The 21,328-nt window shown below is 37.8% G+C and overlaps 1 protein-coding gene across 1 annotated transcript; it reads left to right on the plus strand.

Annotated features, from left to right (window-relative positions):
- The first annotated feature begins 425 nt into the window (after positions 1 to 425).
- Positions 426 to 18,384, plus strand: LOC107783440 (putative DUF21 domain-containing protein At3g13070, chloroplastic). The gene is made up of 14 exons (XM_016604406.2): positions 426 to 1,193; positions 8,942 to 9,042; positions 9,140 to 9,233; positions 9,585 to 9,662; positions 9,765 to 9,868; positions 11,517 to 11,598; positions 13,235 to 13,374; positions 13,461 to 13,539; positions 13,652 to 13,715; positions 14,155 to 14,246; positions 14,329 to 14,394; positions 14,694 to 14,810; positions 15,021 to 15,200; positions 17,347 to 18,384. Exons 1-14 carry the CDS (start codon positions 630 to 632, stop codon positions 17,599 to 17,601), a joined length of 2,016 nt encoding a protein of 671 aa, XP_016459892.1. The 5' UTR covers positions 426 to 629; the 3' UTR covers positions 17,602 to 18,384.
- The last annotated feature ends 2,944 nt before the right edge of the window (positions 18,385 to 21,328 follow it).

Here is a 21,328-nt window from a genome sequence, read left to right on the forward strand (position 1 = left end):
ATGACATCCTTGTCAATCTTTCCATCCTCTAGATAATTGACCCAATGTGCTTGAAATTTCCTCTCTTGGAGATGACTTGTGAGTCAAGCCTCGCGTCCAAATCTGATTTCCCATCACGTCGTTGAACTTGCGTTCTAAATATTATGTCTTAGTCCTATTCAACTTGAAACCCTTAAACTAAAGACGCTGTCTCCAAACCTCCAATATCTTGTTAACGCCGCCTCCCGTGTCATCGATTAGAACTATATCATTTTAATAGCGAGTGCGAACCATCTGATTAGCAGGTCTGAAATTCACGGAGTGGAAAAGACAAAAAATAAAATGGAGAATTCACAGACTCTAGGTTATGAGGAGAGATTACGGGCATTATGATGGTCAAATCCGTCATTTCGGACCTACAAGTTGCTTTAGTTAGCGTAGTAAGCTTGTTGATTCGATGAGCTGATAGCTTAAAAGAAACAAAAAAGTTTGAAGCAAGTGAGCTCTTGTGACCCAAGAACGCAATGAGCTCTCCCCAATTTCTTCATCTCCTCAAACTCCAAACGAAAGCCCATTTCTCCAAATACCCACAATTCCTCTTGCTTTCTTTTAGTAATTGAATTCTCCACAAGTTCTTGTTACAATATTCCATGGATGCAGCAGTCCACCAAGTCTCACTCTTTAATCCGTCCTCATTCATCACCACCACCTCTTCTAATAAACGTTCATATCCGCGCATTTATACTCGTCAATTAAAATTACCCATTAAACACTCCGCCCATAACAACCTCCGTTACTGTTGTGGGGTTGCTTCAAATTTTAACCTTTATCAAAATTCCAGGTGTAATTTTAATTCTAGGATTTGTCTGTCAATTAAAGGAAATGGGGTTTTTCAGAATGCCCAAGATTCTTCTGGGCCATGCTTAAAAATACGATTTTTTGAGTTGTTGAAAAAAGGGTTGGTTTTGGCTGCTGTGATATGTGGGGTTGTTGTAATTGGGTGCAGAAGAGTGCTTGCTGTTGAAGGGGTTTTAAATGGGGGATATAATGGGGTTATAGAGCAGAGTTTGGTTCTGTTGAGGGGTTCTTGGCCTACATTTTTGCAGGTTCTCAGGGTTTTTAAAGAGCAAGGGTTAGTTCTTGCAGCGCTTCTTAGTCTTTCAGCTTTTTTCTCAATGGCTGAGACTTCAATCACTACTCTTTGGCCTTGGAAGGTACCTTCTTTTGCTTCCTCTTTATATGCACTGTCTTAATTGTAAATATGTTCCTTGGTGCATTTACATGCTTAGTTTTTTGCTAATACAACAACAACAATAACCCAGTGAAATCCCACCGGTGGGGTCTGGGGAGGTTAGTGTACGCAAACCTTACCCCTAAATTAATATCAAGCAAAAAGTTATATAAAGCTTTTGAGTTTATCCTCCTATGCTGAATTCACAAGCGTAATGAGTAAATGATGATGCTTCTCTCCTATCTCAGTCAGTGGCGGAACTAAGTAGAGAGAAGGGGGTTGAACTGAATCCCCTTTATCGAATAATTATACTGTGCAAATAAGGTAAAAAATGATTTTTTTGGTTATATACAAGCGGTTGAATCTCCCCTTAAGTGAAGAAAAGTTTGAACATAGTTGTAAAGGGGTTCGAAAGTTGCTTTAGGTCATAGGTTCAAATCCCATTTGGAACAAAACAACAACTACGCTTCAGTCCCAAACAAGTTGGGGTCAGCTATATGAATCTTCAATTCTCCATTTAAGCTCAACTCATGCCATCATCCTACAAATCCCATTTGGAAATCAAGAAAAATAATATAAAGCTTTTGTATTAATCCTGTATGCTGAATTCTCAAGCTTAATGAGTAAATGCTGATGCTTCTCTACTTCTCAGTAGTTTCATTTCATCAATTTGGTGTAAGTCCTTTAGCTGTATAAGTTTATATGGTGCTGCGGTCGCAATGAAGCAGGCTAGTTTAAAAAGAATAGAGAGAGCTAGTGCGGAAGAATAACAAAATTTGAGAAAATAAACTAAAACAATCTAGACGTACACAACACCTTCTTGGTGCATCATTAACGAAACTTTTGACTTATTAAAAAAAAGTAAGAAATGCCAGTCTTGATGTATGAAAGAAGGCTTGGACTTTGTGCACATTAAAATAGCACGCTAAGAAAATGTTCTTAGAAAATTAAATTAGCACTTTGTCACTAGTTGGTAAAAATGTGAACTAGTGCAAAGGATTGTGGATAAGGTGGGCCAAATGTAATATGAAAAGAAATAATCTAGAAAATGATCTGTTTCTTGAGGGGTTATGCCCGCATTTGCTGCTGTTTGATTTTTGAGATTATAAGTGCATAAAAGAGTAAAATTAGCCTTTGATTAGTTTTGAGATGGACTTAACTATTGCCAAACCTTCAGGTCTCCTACTTTTGTTTTATGTATTCTGATTTTTGGGTACGACTGGACCTTACGGCTCAGTGATCAGTAGGTATTATTTGACCAGTGAGCCAATTAGAAGCTTGTAATGAGTTGCACATTTCAAGTAACTTCTAAATGTCATACATTGAGTTATGTAGGTTTATTCTCACCAAACTTTTCCTTTCCCCTTTATCTTCCCTAAGTCTCTTAAAACCCCCTCCCCCCCCAAAAAAAAAAACAAAAAAAAAAAACAACAGCAACAACAAACCCAGTAATTTCCCACAAGTGGGGTATGGGGAGGGTAAGATGTACACAGCCTTACCCCTACCCCTGCAAGGGCAGAGAGTCTGTTTCTGATAGACCCTCGGCTAGAGAATAACTGAAAAAGAAATGGTAATTGCAACAAGTAGGAATAACAGCAAGATGAAATAAGGCCGAAACCAAGAATGCAGTCAAACTCTAGATAGTAATAGCCATCTATGAATAAAAGATATTATACTAACACTAATGCTAGCGAACTCAGTAAGACAGAGAAACACTCGACTACCTACGAACCTTCTACCCTAATCTTTGACCTCCACACCCTCCTGGCTAGGGCCATGTCCTCAGTCAGCTCCAGCTGCGCCATGTCCCGCCTAATAACCTCTCCCCAAGACTTCTTAGGCCTACCTCTACCCCTCCTGCTGCCCGCCAAGGCTAACTGCTCGCACCTTCTAACTGGGGCTTCTATACTTCTCATCTTAACATGCCCGAACCATCTCAACCTCGCCTCCCGCATCTTATCCTCCACAGGGGCTACTCCCACCTTTTCCCGAATAACTTCATTCCTAATCTTATCCTACCGGGTATGCCCATACATCCACCTCAACATCCTCATCTCAGCTACTTTTAGCTTCTGGGTATGAGAGTTCTTGACCGGCCAACACTCTGCTCCATACAACATAGTCGGTCTTAACTACAACCTTGTAGAACTTACCTTTAAGTCTCAGCGACACATTCTTATCACACAAGACACCAGAAGCGAGTCTCCACTTCATCCATCCTGCTCCGATACGATGCGTGACATCTTCATTAATCTCCCCGTTACCTTTATTATAGATCCAAGATATTTGAAACTACCTCTCTTGGGTAGGGGTGTCAATGGATCTGTTCGGCCTTTTATTTTATAAAATTTGTACCATACCAATTTTTCGGTTATTCTATTATGTATAACCAAAATTAGACTTTTCGAAATCGTCCCAATCATGTCGGTTTCTCTTCGGTATCGGTACGATTCGGTTAATTGTCGGTATTTTTTAAAATGTCATATAAAAGTCACCAGTAGAACTAGAATGCAATAACATATGTTCTTTTATAGGACTTAGCAAAACTCTCTAGACATTTTTACTGTTTAAAGGGTGATGAGTTAAAAAAAAACATAAAAGATGGCCAGAGTATAGATTCATCAACTATTCTATAGCAACGTAAAAGAAACCAAGCAAAGACAAAGAAAATATAAATCACACGAGTGAAAAGATATTAACCAAGTTGAGACTCAAGAATAATGTCTATAAAATTAAATATTCAAAAAGATAAATCTAAATTATATGAAAAGAAACATATTCAATACATTGTAGTTTGCTACTTATAATCACTAAAATACTTTGTGTTTTGCTAATGAAGATGCTGGAAATAACTTAGTTTAAGTAGAAGTAGCATAATAGGTTTTAGGAATTAATATTTTGAGTTAAATTACTCGTTGACTTGTAACCGTTTTCATAATTCCAAGGTCCAAAGAAAAATTTAATGCTTTATTATTTTTAAACTTACTATATAAATATATTTTCCTCATGTAAAATTTATTCGGTACGGTTCGATATATTTTCGGTTTATTTTTGTAAAATAAAAAACTTACCCTAATTATCGATACTGTTATAGATTTATATAAAAACCTACGGTGTTTTAAAAGAAACCTAAAAATCGGTTCGGTGCGATACGGTTTGGTTTAGTCTGTTTTTAAATATGCATTAACATCCCTACTCTTGGGGATGACTTGCGTATCAAGCCTCACCTCCATATCCCCTTCCTAGGTATCGTTGCTGAACTTGCACTCCATGTATTCCGTCTTGGTCCTGTTCAACTTGAAACCGCTAGACTCTAGGGTCTGCCTCCAAACCTCCAGCCTCTCCTTAACACCACCCCGCGTCTCGTCAATTAAAACTATGTCATCCGCAAATAACATACACCATGACACCTCACCTTGAATGTGTCTCGTCAATGCGTCCATCGCCAAGGAAAATAGGAATGGACTAAGAGCTGATCCCTGGTGCAACCCCATCATAACCGGAAAGTGTTTTGAGTCTCCTTTCGCTGTCCTAACCCGAGTCTTAGCTTCATCATACATGTCCTTAATCACCCTAATGTAGGCTACTAGGACCCCTTTAGCCTCCAAGCATCGCAGAGCACCTCTCTCGAGACCTTGTCATATGCTTTCTCTAGGTCAATGAACACCATGTGCAATTTCTTTCTTCATATCCGTATACCGCTCCACCAATCTCCGCACAATGTGAATGGCTTCCATAGTCGAACGCCCCGACATGAAACCGAATTGGTTCTAAAAAATGGACACACTGGTCCTCACCCTCTCTTCAACCACCCTCTCCCAAACTTTTATAGTATGGCTTAACAGCTTAATCCCCTTATAATTATTGCAACTTTGGATATCGCCCTTGTTTTTACACAGAGGAATCATCGTACTCCATCTCCATTCATCGGGCATGTTGTTCGTCTTAAAAATGACGTTGAACAACCTAGTGAGCCATTCCAAACCTGCCCTACCCGCATTCTTCCAAAATTCCACAGGTATTTCATCTGGTCCGGTAGTTCTACCCCTGTGCATCTTACACATAGCTCCCTCGATCTCCTCTACTCTTATGCGCCTACAATACCCGAAATCCCAGCACATCTCGGAGTGCTCCAAGTCGCCCAACACAATGTCCCTATCACTCTATTCTTTCAGGAGTTTATGGAAATATGTCTGCCATCTTCGTCTAATCTGAGCCTATTCCATCAAAACTCTACCTTCCTCATCTTTGATACACTTAACTTGATCCAGATCACGGGCGTTCCTCACTCTCACCTTGGCTAGCATGTATAGGTTCTTGTCCCCGCCTTTGGCCCCAAGCTCTTCATACAAACACCCACAGTCTTAGCCGCAATAACCGCTAACTTCGCCTCCTTCTTAGCCGCAATAACCGCTAAATTCGCCTCCTTCTTAGCCCTCCTATACCCCTCCCTGTTCATCCTCTTCGCCTCCTCGTCCATGCTCTCTATAAGCGTCAAGTACGCCGCTTGTTTGGCTTTCACTTTCTCTTGTACCTCCTCACTCCACCACCAGTCACCTTTGTGGCCGTCAAAGAAACCCTTCGAGACCCCTAACACTTCTCGCGCAGCTACTCTAATACACTCCGCTGTCGTGGTCCACATACAGCTCGCGTCCCCACTACTCCTCCAAGCTCCCATAGCCAACAATTTCCCCCCAACTCCTGCGCTTTGTCACTAGTCGAAGCACCCCACCTGATCCTGGGTTGACCATACACGGCCCTCTTCCTCCTCTTCCTCACGATCTCTAAGTCCATCACAAATAATCTATGCTGAATCGTGAGATTCTCGCTGGGTATAACCTTGCAATCCATGCACAGACTCCTATCGCACTTCCGGAGGAGTAGATAATCAATTTTAGTCTTGGCCAACGAACTCCGGAATGTAACCAAGTGCTCCTCCCTTTTCGGAAAACACAAGTTGGTAATCACCAAATCAAAGGCTTTAGCAAAGTCCAACAACGCAGTACCTCCTCTGCTCCTAACTCCAAAGCCAAAGCCGCCATGCACATCGTCATACTCCTTCCGATGTCGCCCCAATGTGACCATTGAAGTCACCTCCTATGAATAACTTCTCGGTGAGCGGAATGCCACGTACCAACAAGTCAAATTCTTTCTAGAAGCGCCTCTTAATCTCCTCGTCCAAACCCACTTGTGGCGCGTAAGCAATAATCACATTTAAAGTAAACCCTCCCACAACCAGCTTAATAGTTATCAGCCTGTCGTTCACCCTCCTAACTTCTACCACTAGCTCCCTAAGATCCATGTCAACCAAGATACCTATCCCATTCTTACCCCTCTCGCGTCCTGAGACCCATAATTTAAACCCATCAGCATCTTGAGCCTTCGAACCCACCCATCTAGTCTCCTGGACACAAGCTATGTTGATCTTCCTCTTCTGGAGGATCTTCGCTAACTCTATAGACTTTCCATCAAAGTTCCTATGTTCCAGGACCCCACTCTCAGCCTAGAGACTCTCTTGCCACCTTTTTTTCCCCGCCCCCACCCCACCCCACCCGAGGACATGACCTTATTCCACCATCACTCACCCCAGCTACTATAATCTACGGAAAATTACGCTAGAACTGTCGCTAAAATAGACAAAGGATTAAACTAAAGGAGGCAAGTCTAACACTTACAACTCTACCACTAGAAATACGTACAGATAAGACAAACAGACAAGCCATAATTAAACTAGTGATAACAATAGATATCTAAAAGAAGGCCAACAGAACAACTATTAAGAAATCAAATTAAAGCCCAAACGTCGCAGTCTTAGCCGCAGTAACCGCTAAATAATTATAGGCAATCAAGAATTAGGCTTAAACTAACGCAAACTAATTGGATACTAACAGGGAAAAAATTACTCCCTTTGTTCCAATTCATTTGTCACTCTTTCTTTTTTATTTTGTTCCAAAAGAACGATACCTTTCTATATTTGGATGCTCTTTAACCTTAAACTTTTGACCTTTAATGTCATGTTTAAGACCACAAGTTCTAATGGTTAACCTTTTCCTTATCCCTCCCCCAAAAAGGACCACAAGTTCTAATGGTACTTTTGGTATGTGCGAAAGATCTTTCTTTCTTAAACTTGTCAGTCAAACACCATAATATAAAATGCAACGGAGGAAGTAATAAGTAATTGAATATTTTTGTTGCTGTATTTAAAACCCACAGAATAGTATTTATTATGGTTTAGCATTTTTTAATATGGTAAACCCCACTCCCTCAAACCACCCCCTTGGTCCAGGAATCATTTGTGACCTTTTTTCCACTTTCCCTTGGTGACTCAAGCCGCCGGTAGGTGGAGAGTTGAAGGTTTTGTTTAAGGTAATGAAACACTTTATTGATGTAATCCATCACTAAGGGAATACTGGGAAAAAGAACACAGAAAAGAACTTTACGGTGAATGTGAAGAACTGATAAAGTCAAATGAAGACATTCGGTTCTAAATCATTTGCCGTAGTCATGTTGCAATAAAAACTAAGCAAAAGTAAGCGTTTGTGCTTAGGATTAACTACATTGTTCTTTTTGTTTTCAAAAGCTCTAGAAATAGTGTTAAGTATTTTAGGACTTCCTAAATTTGTGGAGCATATAAATTTTAGTGTTGGAAGTATAATGGACTTCACTAGCACCGAAGGGTGTGGTCTAGTGGTCAATGAAGTGGATGAGAACCATGAGATCTTAGGTTCAAATCCCAACGAAGGCAAAAAACACTAGGTGATTTTTTCCCATCTATCCAAGCCCGGTGGATAAAGTTACCTGGTACCTGTTGCTGGTTGGAGGTGGCAGGTATCCTGTTGAATTAGTCGAGGTGCGCACAAGCTGACCCAGACACCACGGTTATAAAAAAACAGTATAATGGACTTCACTATAGCTGAGAGATCATGGTGCTTAAGTTTCCGTTTTAAAGCAAATTTTAATGTTTATAAGGCTTGTGGATGAACTGAGTTTCCGATCTGTGCGTGTTTTGTGCACCTTCTTAGTGCACATTTGCTGAATTTAATTGCTTTTACCTATTAGAAAAAGAAGCTTAATGGTAAGATTAAGGATATCAATGTCTCTAGCAGATATCATTCCTAACATTGTCTAATCTTGTGTGATAGAAGTATAGAACATCTCTATTAACGTCTCTACTTTTACGAAATTCATCTTGTGGATATGGTAGCCTTGGATGCCATACACCCACACTTACATAATATTGTTCGTCTTACAACCGTGCTTTAGAACTTGCTTCTAACTTTGTTTGGTATCTTCCTCACATATGACAGAAAAAACAAAAATAAAATTATCATTCTCTATTCTATCGTCTTTTACGTACTCCAAATGGCCGTACTTAATTTTCCTCACCTTGGTCTTTGTAAGATTCAAGGTGCAGAGAAAGGTAAAACTTTTAGCTCGAGATAGTTACAAATCTGTAATATTAGAGCGTGTTTGTTGCTGTGTTGTATTTCACAAAATCGAATTTGGCATGGACCCTATCTTTTTTTTCCTTACCAAAGTCCTTTTTACTTATATTTGAATCAACTTTTGCTAATGAATTTAGTGCGAAGCTTCCTTTTACATCTCCAGACTACTATCCTGCTGTTTTTTCTTTCTTCTTTATCATTAAAAGAAAGAAACTCTCGTTCATCATTTGCACATCATTTTAGTCGCCAATTAATGCAATTAATTGTTTCTGCTTATAAATGTTAGGTACGGGAGTTGGCTGAAAAAGAATCTGACAGTGAGGGGGTCTTCAAAATGTTGAGGAGTGATGTTACTCGATTCCTTACAACTATACTCATTGGAACAACGTACTGTTCATTTGATGTTGTAATCATGACTTATACTGTGTTCCTCGACTTGAAAATGAAGATTATTTCTTATTTTAGATTTCATATGTGTGCTCAGCGTTGTCAATATTGGAGCTACTGCATTAGTTACTGAGGCTGCAACTGCAGTATTTGGTGAAGCTGGTGTGAGTGCGGCAACTGGAGTTATGACGGTATGTCATGTTCCGTCTACTTTGTCTTGATATTGGCCTTTTCCTTAGACATATATTTTCCTTATTTGCTTAGGCCAAAAGCGTATGCTTAAAAATAGTTTGGAGGACAGAGGCAAAGCCTAATTCTAAGAGTGTGATTTTGTCCACTGGCTTAGCAAACGAAAAATGAGTTGCTCCTTTGAAAAACCTCTATTGCTGAAGATGCCTCAGTCCTTTTTCCCTTTGTTTGAAAATATAGAAAAGTGAATGAAGACCTCTTTTGCTGCTTGTAAACTTTTACTCATTGCAGATGCCAATACAATATTCTGCTAGAGTTGCTAAACTGCTACCTTTTTCTGTCTATGCTGCAAGGTTTTAATCCTACTCCTAACGGAAATTACTCCAAAAAGCATAGCTGTTCACAATGCTACGGAGGTTGCTAGGTTTGTGGTAAGTTGATGTCTTGGTTGGAAAAACTGACTAATGGATTCAGATATTATACTGATAATGCCTTAAAAATCTTAGATGGAATCTGATTTGAATTTCTTCTAGGTTAGGCCAGTGGCATGGCTTTCCTTGATACTATATCCAGTAGGAAGAGTTGTGACATATCTATCAATGGGAATGCTAAAACTCCTCGGCTTGAAAGGAAGAAGGTATGGTGACTGTAAATCAAGTCTTGCTGTTATCACGCGCTCCGTCTCACAGATTGTTCATCTTTTGTTACCATTTGTGTGCTGTATTTACAGAACATGCTCTTATTTACTACTCCGTGCGTTTCAATTGAAATGACACACTCTCCTGTTCCAAAAAGAATGACACATTTCTATGTTTGAAAATATTTTACCCACTTTACCCTTAATGAGAAGTTTTTATAGCCACAACTCCACAAAACTTCTGCCCTTAAGCTTTTAGGACCACATGTTTCAAAAGTTTTCGTTTTTTCTTGAATTTTGTGCCAAGTCAAACTACATCATCTAAATTGGAACGGAGGGAGTATTTTTTTGAGAATTAACATGCTCTTTTTTTTTTTGGAGAAGGATGAGAATGAACATGCTCTTATTTGCTATTTCTAGTTTTTTATTAAAATACTGAATATGGCAAGTTCACATGCACATATTATTTGGTAAAGATTATCTTTATCATGTAGGCCTGTTGTCAATCATAGCGAGTGACTATATGCTGGTTTGTATTGGATAAATACATTACTATAGAAAGATATATGGAAAGCATCAATTTTTTTTTGTAATAACCGTAGTATCCGGGCCAGCTTGCACGTATCTCGGCTAATTTCACGGGAAACCTGATACCTCAGTACTAGGTAAGTCTATCCACCAAGGCTTAGACAGATGGGAAGATCACCTAGTGTTTTTTGTCTCCGTTGGGAATTGAACCTGAGACCTTATGGTTCTAACCCACTTTATTGACTACTAGGCCACATCCTTGGGTGCAAAAGCTTTAGGTTCTTTCTGCATATAATTCTAATAGATTCTTAGTCTTTTGTCCATGATAACTTGCAGAAAATTCTATTTACGATAAAATAGATGGGAAGTGTTATAATCTCACATTGCACCCAATGGTGTGGTGTCACGTTAAATGAAGTGGGTAAAAACCTTGGAGATCTGGGTTCAAGTCCCGGCTAAAACAAAAAACGCTTGATGTTTTTCAAATCTACCTAAACTTTGGTTGCGAGAGTTACCCACCGGTGGAAGGTAGTCTCTTGATATGGTTTTGGGCAATTCTCAACTCATGAGTTATCTTTTTGGAGTTGATTTAGACCCAAATTCATTGTCTTAACATGGTATCTAGCTAAATCGCTCCATATTAAAAGGTTTGCCAATGATGTGCTCCATGTAATGTTGTCCACGTTCCAGATTTCCAACCCGGGACATGCGAGGTGTTAGAGTCTCACATTGGGGATACAGGCTATAGTCTCTTTTTATGGTTTTGTGCAATTCTTATCTCATGAACTAGTTTTTGGAATTGAGTTAGACCCATGGTCTATTTGATTAACCAAAAAGATCTGGAGAAGTACATCGTCATACAAAAAGAAAGATCTTGAGAAGTATGCTAGAATTCAAGATAATAGTGAGAGATGCCTCTGTTAAATTTCTCTCCACCGGCATTCTTTTCACTTCGATTTAGAGCATGTAGCTTAGTCTTGTGCTTATACTGTAAGTCATTGGTTCTCTGGTTGCTGCACATACTTGTGCATGTGCATGTTAGAATGCATGTTTATTTTTGTGTGTGAGTTTGTGACTTCAAGTTGTGTGAAATCTTTTTGTAACCATTTTGGTATTCTAGTGAACCATATGTCACTGAAGATGAATTGAAGTTGATGCTGCGAGGGGCAGAGTTAAGCGGCGCAATTGAGGAGGAAGAGCAGGTGAGTTTGTTTTCTGGGTTTCTGTTGTTATACGTGGCTACTCGATTATAACCAAATATGAACCAGAGAAGCACATTGAGTATTCTACTCATAATAAGGCTCTCTAGTTCACATTGAATTAGTTGTCCATGAGAGTAGCCCTCAAGTATGTGGCCATTGTACTAAATGCAGCATCTTGAGGTGCATTATCATGTCTATTTGGACGAGCTCCATTTTCGCATACTCTTTGTATCTTGTGTTTATCTTGCATGTTAATATGGGAGATTGATGGTTACATATTTTGGAAGTGAATGGATCAACTAATAGGTGTATCATTTTATCCTACTGCTTTAAATTTAAGAAAGTATATGAATGAACAATGATGAAAGAGTTACTAAGCTATGTGAAAAATTGTAGCTTATATCATATGAAAGGCAAAATAGATAGACAGACACTCAAACTTAGCCCCAACTATCAGTTTGACACTTTAACCTTACCCAGTGGTCAAGTAGATGCTTCAACTTGACACCAGTGTGTCTCGTACATGCCCCCAGTATTTCTTATCTCTCTCTCTCTCTCTCTCTCTATATATATATATATATATATATATATATACACTTGTTCATGAGTTCATCTTACAAGGATTCTATGATATCAAGTATGGAGTTAGCATCATGCACATAGCTTTATTTACACCAAAAATGAAATAATAGTAAGCAGTTCATCTTGATCTTTCTGAATTGAGCTGCCTCTTCCTTCAAAACCTATGTTGCTCGGACTCTCCAAAGATGTCTCCGGATGCGTGTCGGATCCTTCAAAAGTAGTGTATTTTTGGAGGATCCGACACGGGTGACGCAACATTTTGGAGAGTCCGCGCAACATAGTTCAAAACACATGGCATTCCTTTCTTTCCATAAGGTCCACCATATACAAGTTCGGATTATCTTCCACCATTTCTCTTGGTCTCACGCATCCCCCCACATTACTCCAGCACCTCAATAGATCAGTTGTTAGAACTAGGCATAACCCGTCCGAGTCCAACCATGTTCAGGAAAAGTTGCCATAGCAGACCAGTGCAAAAATAAGTGAGCTGTTGGATTCTGCTTGACTATAACAAAGGTAATACAACAATCCAACTTCCAAGGCCAGTTGCTATCCTGATTCTCATTTTCGGAAAATACGGAGGAAGCTGAACTGACAGTAAAGATCCTTTTGCAGTTCCACTTCCATGTCAAAGCATCATCAGAAACAGTTCCAGGTGTTAATAAAATTCGGCAACTCCCTCTACTTCCCAGTCATTTAGAAGTTTACAAAAAATGAAGTTCCACCCTTGTAATTCCCAAACATCCTCATTTAGTCATGGTTCATAACTAATGCAGCTTGTTAAAAGCGTACAAGGTGTGTTTCGTGGAGGACTAAGTAGAGGATGCTTGAACATTTTTCTTAGGATATCCTTGAACTTGTTGATTTCCATGCATAAGTAGGTGGCTCTGAGTAACTGACTTATCAGTTAGTTTCAACCTCTAGTATTTTGCAATACTATCAGTTTTATCATCTCTCCTTTTGTTTCTTTTTTTGAATTAATTCTCATTTTTTTAAGAATGCATTTTTTCAGAATTTCGCAGATGTGAAAATTAATACCTCTGTTCTCTGGCAGGATATGATTGAAAACGTGTTGGAGATAAAAGATACCCATGTCAGAGAGGTAATGACACCTCTTGTTGATGTAGTTGCAATCGATGCCAGTGCAACTTTAGTTGATTTCCATAGTTTTTGGGTGACACATCAGTACTCCAGGTCCGTTAGACGTGTTATCACTTCTTTCTGCATAGAAAACAAATTTCCTTCAAAAGGTGCTAAAAGAGTTTATCTATGATTTTCAGGGTGCCTGTTTTTGAGCAACGTATAGATAATATTGTTGGCATTGCATATGCCATGGATCTCCTAGATTATGTACAAAAGGTCTACTATCTACAACTTCAACTAGTCATCTTTCCGAATAGTAGTGGTATCATTTCTAATTGTACACATAAATCTCATAGTATGCAGAATTACATTCTGTTTGGTTTTGAAGGGAGACTTGCTGGAAAGTTCTGTCGTGGGAGACATGGCTCATAAACCTGCATACTTTGTTCCTGGTAATTTACATTTGTTCCAGATTGCTGTTTGAATGAGAGATCCCCTGTTAACTATTTTGATATGTCGATGTCACCTAAACCATGTCTATAAAATCAATAAGTAGGAGTTTTAAGTACAGCTGCATATATTTCAGAGACTTAATGTCTCTGTTTACCATAACTATATCATCAAACAGATATAAATATTTTTTTAGTATAATTGACGCTACTGAAGGTCTGTCCACTTTCCTGAAGGCAATATTCAGATCCTCACACTGCTGAGATATAAATACTCCTTATTTAACCTGCTGCTTTCAGCGAGTATCATTATTATGACACGTCTCCCATTCTTAAAACTTTTCATGCTTTATGCTCATAAAAGGCATACATTACTCTCTTGTTTTCTTTCCAACACATGAAGTTACCCAAGGAGGTAAACAATAATCTTATAACAATGCAGATTCTATGTCTGTGTGGAACCTTCTAAGAGAGTTCCGCATTAGAAAGGTACACATGGCCGTTGTTCTAAATGAATATGGAGGAACTATTGGAGTAAGTATTCTTTCTCATGTTGTCTTTTTCTTGGTTGTGACGCTTCCTTAATTTTATCGAAATTTCTTATTTCATGAAACAGATTGTAACCCTTGAAGATGTGGTCGAGGAAATTGTTGGTGAAATCTTTGACGAAAATGATTCAAAAGTAAGACTTATGGGTCCCTCTGTCCACTTCTTTGAGCTGCTAGTTGTTTGTAGGTCCACAGATATCTCTGACGGATTCCCTCTTCAACTCAGAGCTGAAATTACTGCAACTCTTTTAAATATTTCCAAACAATAAATATGTTTGAAGATTAAATGGTTTGTAACCCCTACGCTGTACTAGCGATGATATTTAGGTGTTGTTATGATAGGTGAAGTGATCTCTGTATGCTAGAGTATCATAACTCATTAGTACAGTGGAAGTTATCTGTTTATGTATTATGTTTTCTTGTTGCGTGACAGGAGGAAATCCAGAAAAAAACTGGCTATATTGTCATGCGGGCTGAGGGAATATACGATGTTGATGCAAACACTTCTATTGACCAGCTCTCTGAAGATCTCAATATTAAAATGCCTGAGGTATACTACTCTTTTAAGAGCTAAATTTTCTACCTGAAAACTACATTTTACTGCTAGTTTTAATTTTCTAGCTGCCAAGTTACTGGTTCTGCAAATAACTATTATGTCTGCTTGTTAGCATGATTTTGGTAGGGTAAAACAGCTTCGACTATTGCTAATCATTCTAGATTTTTCCCAACAATTTGATGTCTTTCTTTTAATCGGCACCAGGACCATCAGTATGAGACAGTCTCTGGCTTTGTCTGCGAAGCATTTGGATATATCCCAAGGACAGGTGAGAGGATTAAGGTTATACTGGAAAGGGGAAATGAAGATGAGGACAACAATTATAATGACACAGAATCTGATCGAGCAGACCAAACTGAGAAGAACCAAATGTTTAAGCTTGAGGTATGCTTTTTCTTTTTTCCTGTAAAAAAGCAGATTTTTTGTGTATTCCACACCATTACATACGAGCTCTTCTATGTGGTAGTTATCTAATTGGAGCTAGTAAATGTACTACAAATGTTTACTTCCAGCTGTACAAATCTGATTAGATATCAGAGTTAGATCAATAACATAACAACAGAACTGCGTTTTCTTTAGAAAAATAAATAAAATAGTTCCTGTGCAAAGAGGGGGTTGTTTGCACAGGGATGGTGTGCATAGAGAGGATCTGATAATGTGCCTCTTTTTGAACTTCAGTTGCGTTTATTTTCTAAATCCTCACGTTTTTCTGGTCGAGTTGAAAATAACCAAGGCGTTGCTGCTTTTATAATTAACTGTGATTTTTCTTTCTTGGGAACTTGGGAAGAGCTATGGCTGCTTTATTACCTGACATCACTAGCTGCTTTCTAGTCTTTATATGTGGGCAGATGCAATAGATTTCATATGTTCTCATCTGCTAATGCTATACAGTAACTGATTGAGCTTTAGGTTGGTGAAATGAATAGGAAATTCAGAACAAAGAAGTTGCTTCTTGTGTGGAAATTTTTTATTTGTTCTTTTTCTGGATAATCGAGAAATCTTCAAGGGAGAGTGGCAAACGGTTTGAAACTTGGTGGATATTGGGCCCTCTACCCTTCTCCACTTAAATACCTGGCATCTGTCTTCGGCATTACTCAAACACGTGCGTCTAATCCACTTATCATGTGATGCTCACCACTATAGCAAAGCCCCGAGTGTGACCAAATTTCAAAATAAATTGTTATTTGCCATATCCAGAAGATGAAAGTAGCAGAGATGAGGATACTGAGATAGATGTGCGGGCACACTAGGCTGGATAAGATTAGGAATGAAGATATTCGGGAGAAGGTGGGCGTGACTCCCATAGATGACAAGATGCGGGAAGCGAGGCTTAGATGGTTCGGGTACGTGCGGAGGAGAAGCTCAGATGCCCCGCTGAGGAGGTGTGAGTGGTTGGCTTTGGTGGGTATGAGAAGAGGTAGAGGGCGGCCTAAGAAGTATTGGGGTGAGGTGATTAGGCAGGACATGGCGCGACTTCAGATTTCCGAGGATTTGGCTCTTAGTAGGAAGGTGTGGAGGTCGAGCATTAGGGTTGAAGGTTAGGAGGGAGTCGAGCGTTTTTCTTCTTTGTACCGGGGGTGCCCCACCTGGTAGGGTTTTGTCTTGGACGGCTAGTGGTTTATGTTGTGTTCAATCTATTTTTCCGTTTTTTCATCGTACTGTGGCATTATTACTGGTTGTTGTTATTGCTTTTCGATCTATTTTCTGTTTCTTACGATGCTAATATTATTTTTTTGATTTTTGTTGCTGTCACGGATTCTATTGTCTATTTTCGTCTTCTTTTTGAGTTGAGGGTATCTCGGAAACAACCTCTCTATCCCTCCGGGGTAGGGGTAAGGTCTGCGTACAGTCTACCCTCCCCAGACCCCACTTGTGGGATTTTACTGGGTTGTTGTTGTTGCTGTTGGTGCTTTTCCTTATCTTTTTTCAGCCTTTTCTTAGTTAGCTATTTAATGCGGTAAATTGAACAGTTCATTTCCTACAAACAATGCAAGAATATTATGCCTTGATTATAACATATCTATACTTATAAGAACAATGAGGCCAATGAAACAGTTCATTATACCTTTATAAGAATCACGATAGAAAAGGGGAGAGGATGTGTTAGATGTGAGAGAACTTTAATAAGTGATGAGAGAGATGAAAGATAACTTTGAAAAAAGGATAAAGGAATTAAAATGAATCCCAGATTTAGTGGGGCCTAATTTTTTAGAATATTTAGGTATTAAACATAGGAACCTGATAAACATGCTAAAAATGATATAAAATGTGCTATTAATGAAATAACCAAGAGTTCTGTCTATTGTGTAATTAGGTCTATAAAACGTGTTAAACTAGGTAAAAATTCCAATATTATGGCTGTGGACTTGAACTGTTGTATGCTTGATTTTAAATTACCATGAATGGATTGACACTGAGCTTCAACTACCTTCTTAAATCCAAGCTGCTGTCGTTTTCCATGAACTTAGCAGACTGAAGAGTTTCACAGTAGGCAGATAGTTGGCAGCTGATCTCCTCAATTTTGGTGCAGATATTAGCAGGGAATGCCAGAAAGGTCAGTGCTGTTCGATTTGAACGGATCAACCATGACGATGAAGAAACAGAGACCAATGAGGTAACACGCCTCATTCCCAAAATTATGACTAGGAAGCGGAAAAATAATGGAGGCTCAGATAGAAGCAATCACAACGAGATCTCTTTTATGGAGAGGAGAGAAGAGGATGACCACTCCAACAATTTTGTTATGGCCGAACATGAGGACAATCATGATACTGCTAATAAATAATAGTTGCATGAGTTATCTCATTCTTTTATATAAATTTCATTGTAAATGCCGGGTCAGGTGCTTGAATGACATTCAATTGCCAAACTGAAAAGGGTTGTTTCGCCTGAGGACTTTATCAATCACCGCTGCACCATAAGCTCTACTAATTCTGAATCTTTGTAAGAGTTATTCTGCTTAAGCTGGTCATGGTGGAGGCAGGTCTTTCGATTAGATTTTTCTTGGCGATAGCATCACAACAGTAAGAGTGGATGTGGGACTATTGGCTCATCTCCCTCTCTCATCTCCTTTTTTTGCAATCCCAGAGCTGGTCTTGCAGGAAAGCAAGTCAAAGAATGGTTGAAATTGGGCTCATTACATTTGGAAGTAACGGAAAATGATTGCAGCAGCCTTTAAAAGTATTCTTACATTTGGCATTAGGACCTTTATAATTTGTCACAAGTCCACAGTCGAGATGATGCAAGGGGCAAACCATCTCTACTTGCGCAAACTGCTGCTGGGTAGAGAGGTCTCTTTTTCTTCTATCCTAATCTCTCCGCAAGGGGTTCTTTGGGTTTAGGTGGGTGTAAAGAATGTATTTTTGCTAATGGTTTTGAGTCTTATACCTTGGTAGTATTATGTTATTGTCGATCCAGGGGAATCTTTTTGTTCATTTTTCAAAATTAGCATACTCCTGTGAGACTGAAGCTGCTTTAATCACTTGACAAAGCACTTGTTATCACCTGTAATCAGGATCCTCGTTTGTCTCTTGCATCCAATCTTTACCATGAGGCAGTTCAGAGGTTATCATTTTATTACTATATTATATCTGCATAGAGATGAAATCCAAAATCTAAACTAGGCTGTGTAATTTCTACATCAAAGTTGGCTGTTGACCCCCTTTTATATTTTTAATTTAACGAAAGATAACCGAGAAGTAGGGTCCTCGGAATCACTATAAAAGTTGGTGTGTTACACCACATACCATAGGCGTAAAATTGTGTGGAACTTGCAGTTGTGTTGATAGTTTTTATGTTGTCCCTTAAAATGTTTAGGTTTTGTTATTTTAATGTCTAAGTACTTCGGGTGTAGTTTCTGAATATTTAAATATTAACTTTAGTACCTAAATCGAGATGGAGGTGGCAAAGAGAACTCAAGTTCAGCGCTCATTTGGTGTGGATCTATGTCTAAATTTTTATATTGGTGTTTTCTCTTCCAGTGTCTTAACGGGTGTTTTATACTCTTTTTGGTATTGTGCAACTCCATAAGCAAATAATACAGTAACTGAATCAAGTTTGAGACAATTCCAAGAAATACTCTTTTATGTTACATTGTCAGTCTTTTTATTTTTGTCTATCAATCCGCTGAATGCAGAATTCATTTGCTCAAACGACAGAATTTTAGCTAGCTGAACTGTGTAAATTTGACAGATACATATATCAAACAGGATCCTTTTGCATATTAAACGCTACAAATTGCACTAATTGCATATTCTTGTAAATCTGACTGATATATCATCTAAAAAAGTCAATTGTTTCAGAGGTAGTGAAGAAGTACACAAAAGAAAAAAAAAACAAGATATTTTGTGATATTATGCTTTAGTGGTGTAGGCGAGTAAGATTACCATTGCAATTCCAATCCCTGCACATTACTTTTTTCTCCAGGCTCTCAATAAACTTGCTCTGTCAAGTAATTTGAATTGGTATAAATATTATACCATTTGTTTCAATTTATATGAATCTATTTTCTTTTTAGTCAATTTCAAAATCGATGAACCCTTTCTTGATAGGAAAACTCTTAATTTTAGGATTGCGATTTTATCTTGAATGAAAAACTTTCACATTCACACAAATGGTATGCCAATATTTTACATCACAAGTATCAAAAGATTTATAATCAAACAAATATTATAGCATATTTACAAAAATTTCAAAAGTTTTTTCTTTTTTCTTAAACTATCAAACAAGTTCACGTAAATGAAAACAGAAGGAGTATGCTAATCAAACTTGGCAAAATATCAGCTTAACTAGTTTCTCTATGTTATTGAAATTGGATATAATATCACTAACTAACTAACGTTTTATACATTAAATTATTATATTATACTCTTCTATACCAAAGTTTGACATAATAATTTATTTTAACATTTTATTGTCTTGTGATGTTGATTAGAAAATCTAGAGAGAAAGAAAAGACGGTTGTGGCGGCGGCTGAACCCCTCGAAAGTCCCAACTTCCAAGAATTTTCGCTTTTACTAAAAGCTTTAAGATCTTATATATCTATAAAAAGAAATAACTTTGAGAAGCGACATAACCCTCAAAAACAAATTTAAAAATAAAACAATATAAAAGCTGAAAAGAAGTACTACTTGTAGGGCCAATATGTTCCCTGTACGGCATCTGCCTCATCCATTCTTACGTTTAAGTTATGACATGATGTTGTATGCCGAGCTAGCTCCTAACCGTGTATCACACGGGGCTTCACGTGGACAATAGTTTATACGTATATACATAATTTTAAAACTTTTATTTGTTGGTTATTTTAGTTTAATAAAAAATAATTGTTAACTAAAATAAGATATAATAATATTATCACTCTTGTTGCTTTTGTATATTATTTTGCTTGAAAATATATTATATTACCGTACGTGGTAGAGTTGAAAAAGTTCCTTCCATTATTCACACAAATCCTTCTATGATCGTATAGGCTGCCTTGATCCCTATGATTAATGGAAGAAACACTAAACTTATTCCAAACTTCTCGCTGGCTGATGAAAATAAATAATTATCGGAATATTTATTTATGTTACTCCCTCCGTTTTAAATCAGATGAGATACTTTCCTTTTAGTATGTTCTAAAATAAATGACATATTTTTAAATTTAGAAATAATTCAAACTTTAAATTTTTTATTTTACTCATTTTATCCTTAATGAGAAAATTTTATAATCACACAAATATCATGGTTTCACACAGCTTTTACCCCTTAAGCTTTTAATATCACAAGTTTCAAAAGTTTTTTTTTTCTTAAGCTCTGGACCGAGTCAAACTACCTCATCTAAATTGAAACGGAGGGATTACTTCGTTTGCATTATATTGGTTTGTACACGAATGCATGAATAGCAATTCTTTAGGTGTATTTGCATTAGATTGAGTGCTTTCATACCCGGTAAAACTGAATAGAGTTCTTTTGCTTGGATCAAACGAAAAGGAAAGAAAACAACTGCTAAACTTCCATGCTTAATTCAACAAGATTATACCTCGTTACCTGTAGTTACTTAATTCAACTAAGTTTGTAAAGAAAATGGCTCAACTAATTAAAATAAACTTCAGGTTGATGCTTATAAATTATCTGGTATTTGAAACTTACTTGATTCTATTAATTAAAATTTGGTCGAATAAGACCACTATAAAAAATAAATAATTCCTCACCAAAACATTCTCCATCACCCTTACTTGGTGGTTGATGTCTTTGTTTTAAAATCTTTATAGTGCAGAGAAGCTGCTAAAGTCGTAACTGTGTCCTTTCGCAAAAGCCACGAGCGCCCTTGCTTGTTGTCTAGAAAAGACAAACGAATGAATAGTTTAACAATTAGATTTATAGGTTTTTTTATTTATTAAGGCTTTATATACGTCAGTTACTGAATCATCACCTCGTCCTCAACTATTTCTTTTTTTTTTTTTTTCAAAATCTACTGCGTCCTGTAATTTAAATCAAGTCAAGAAATAGAAAGAAAGAAAAAAGAGAGAAAA

The sequence above is a fragment of the Nicotiana tabacum genome, chromosome 2, assembly GCF_000715075.1.
Source record: "Nicotiana tabacum cultivar K326 chromosome 2, ASM71507v2, whole genome shotgun sequence".
NCBI classification, from domain to species: domain Eukaryota; kingdom Viridiplantae; phylum Streptophyta; class Magnoliopsida; order Solanales; family Solanaceae; genus Nicotiana; species Nicotiana tabacum.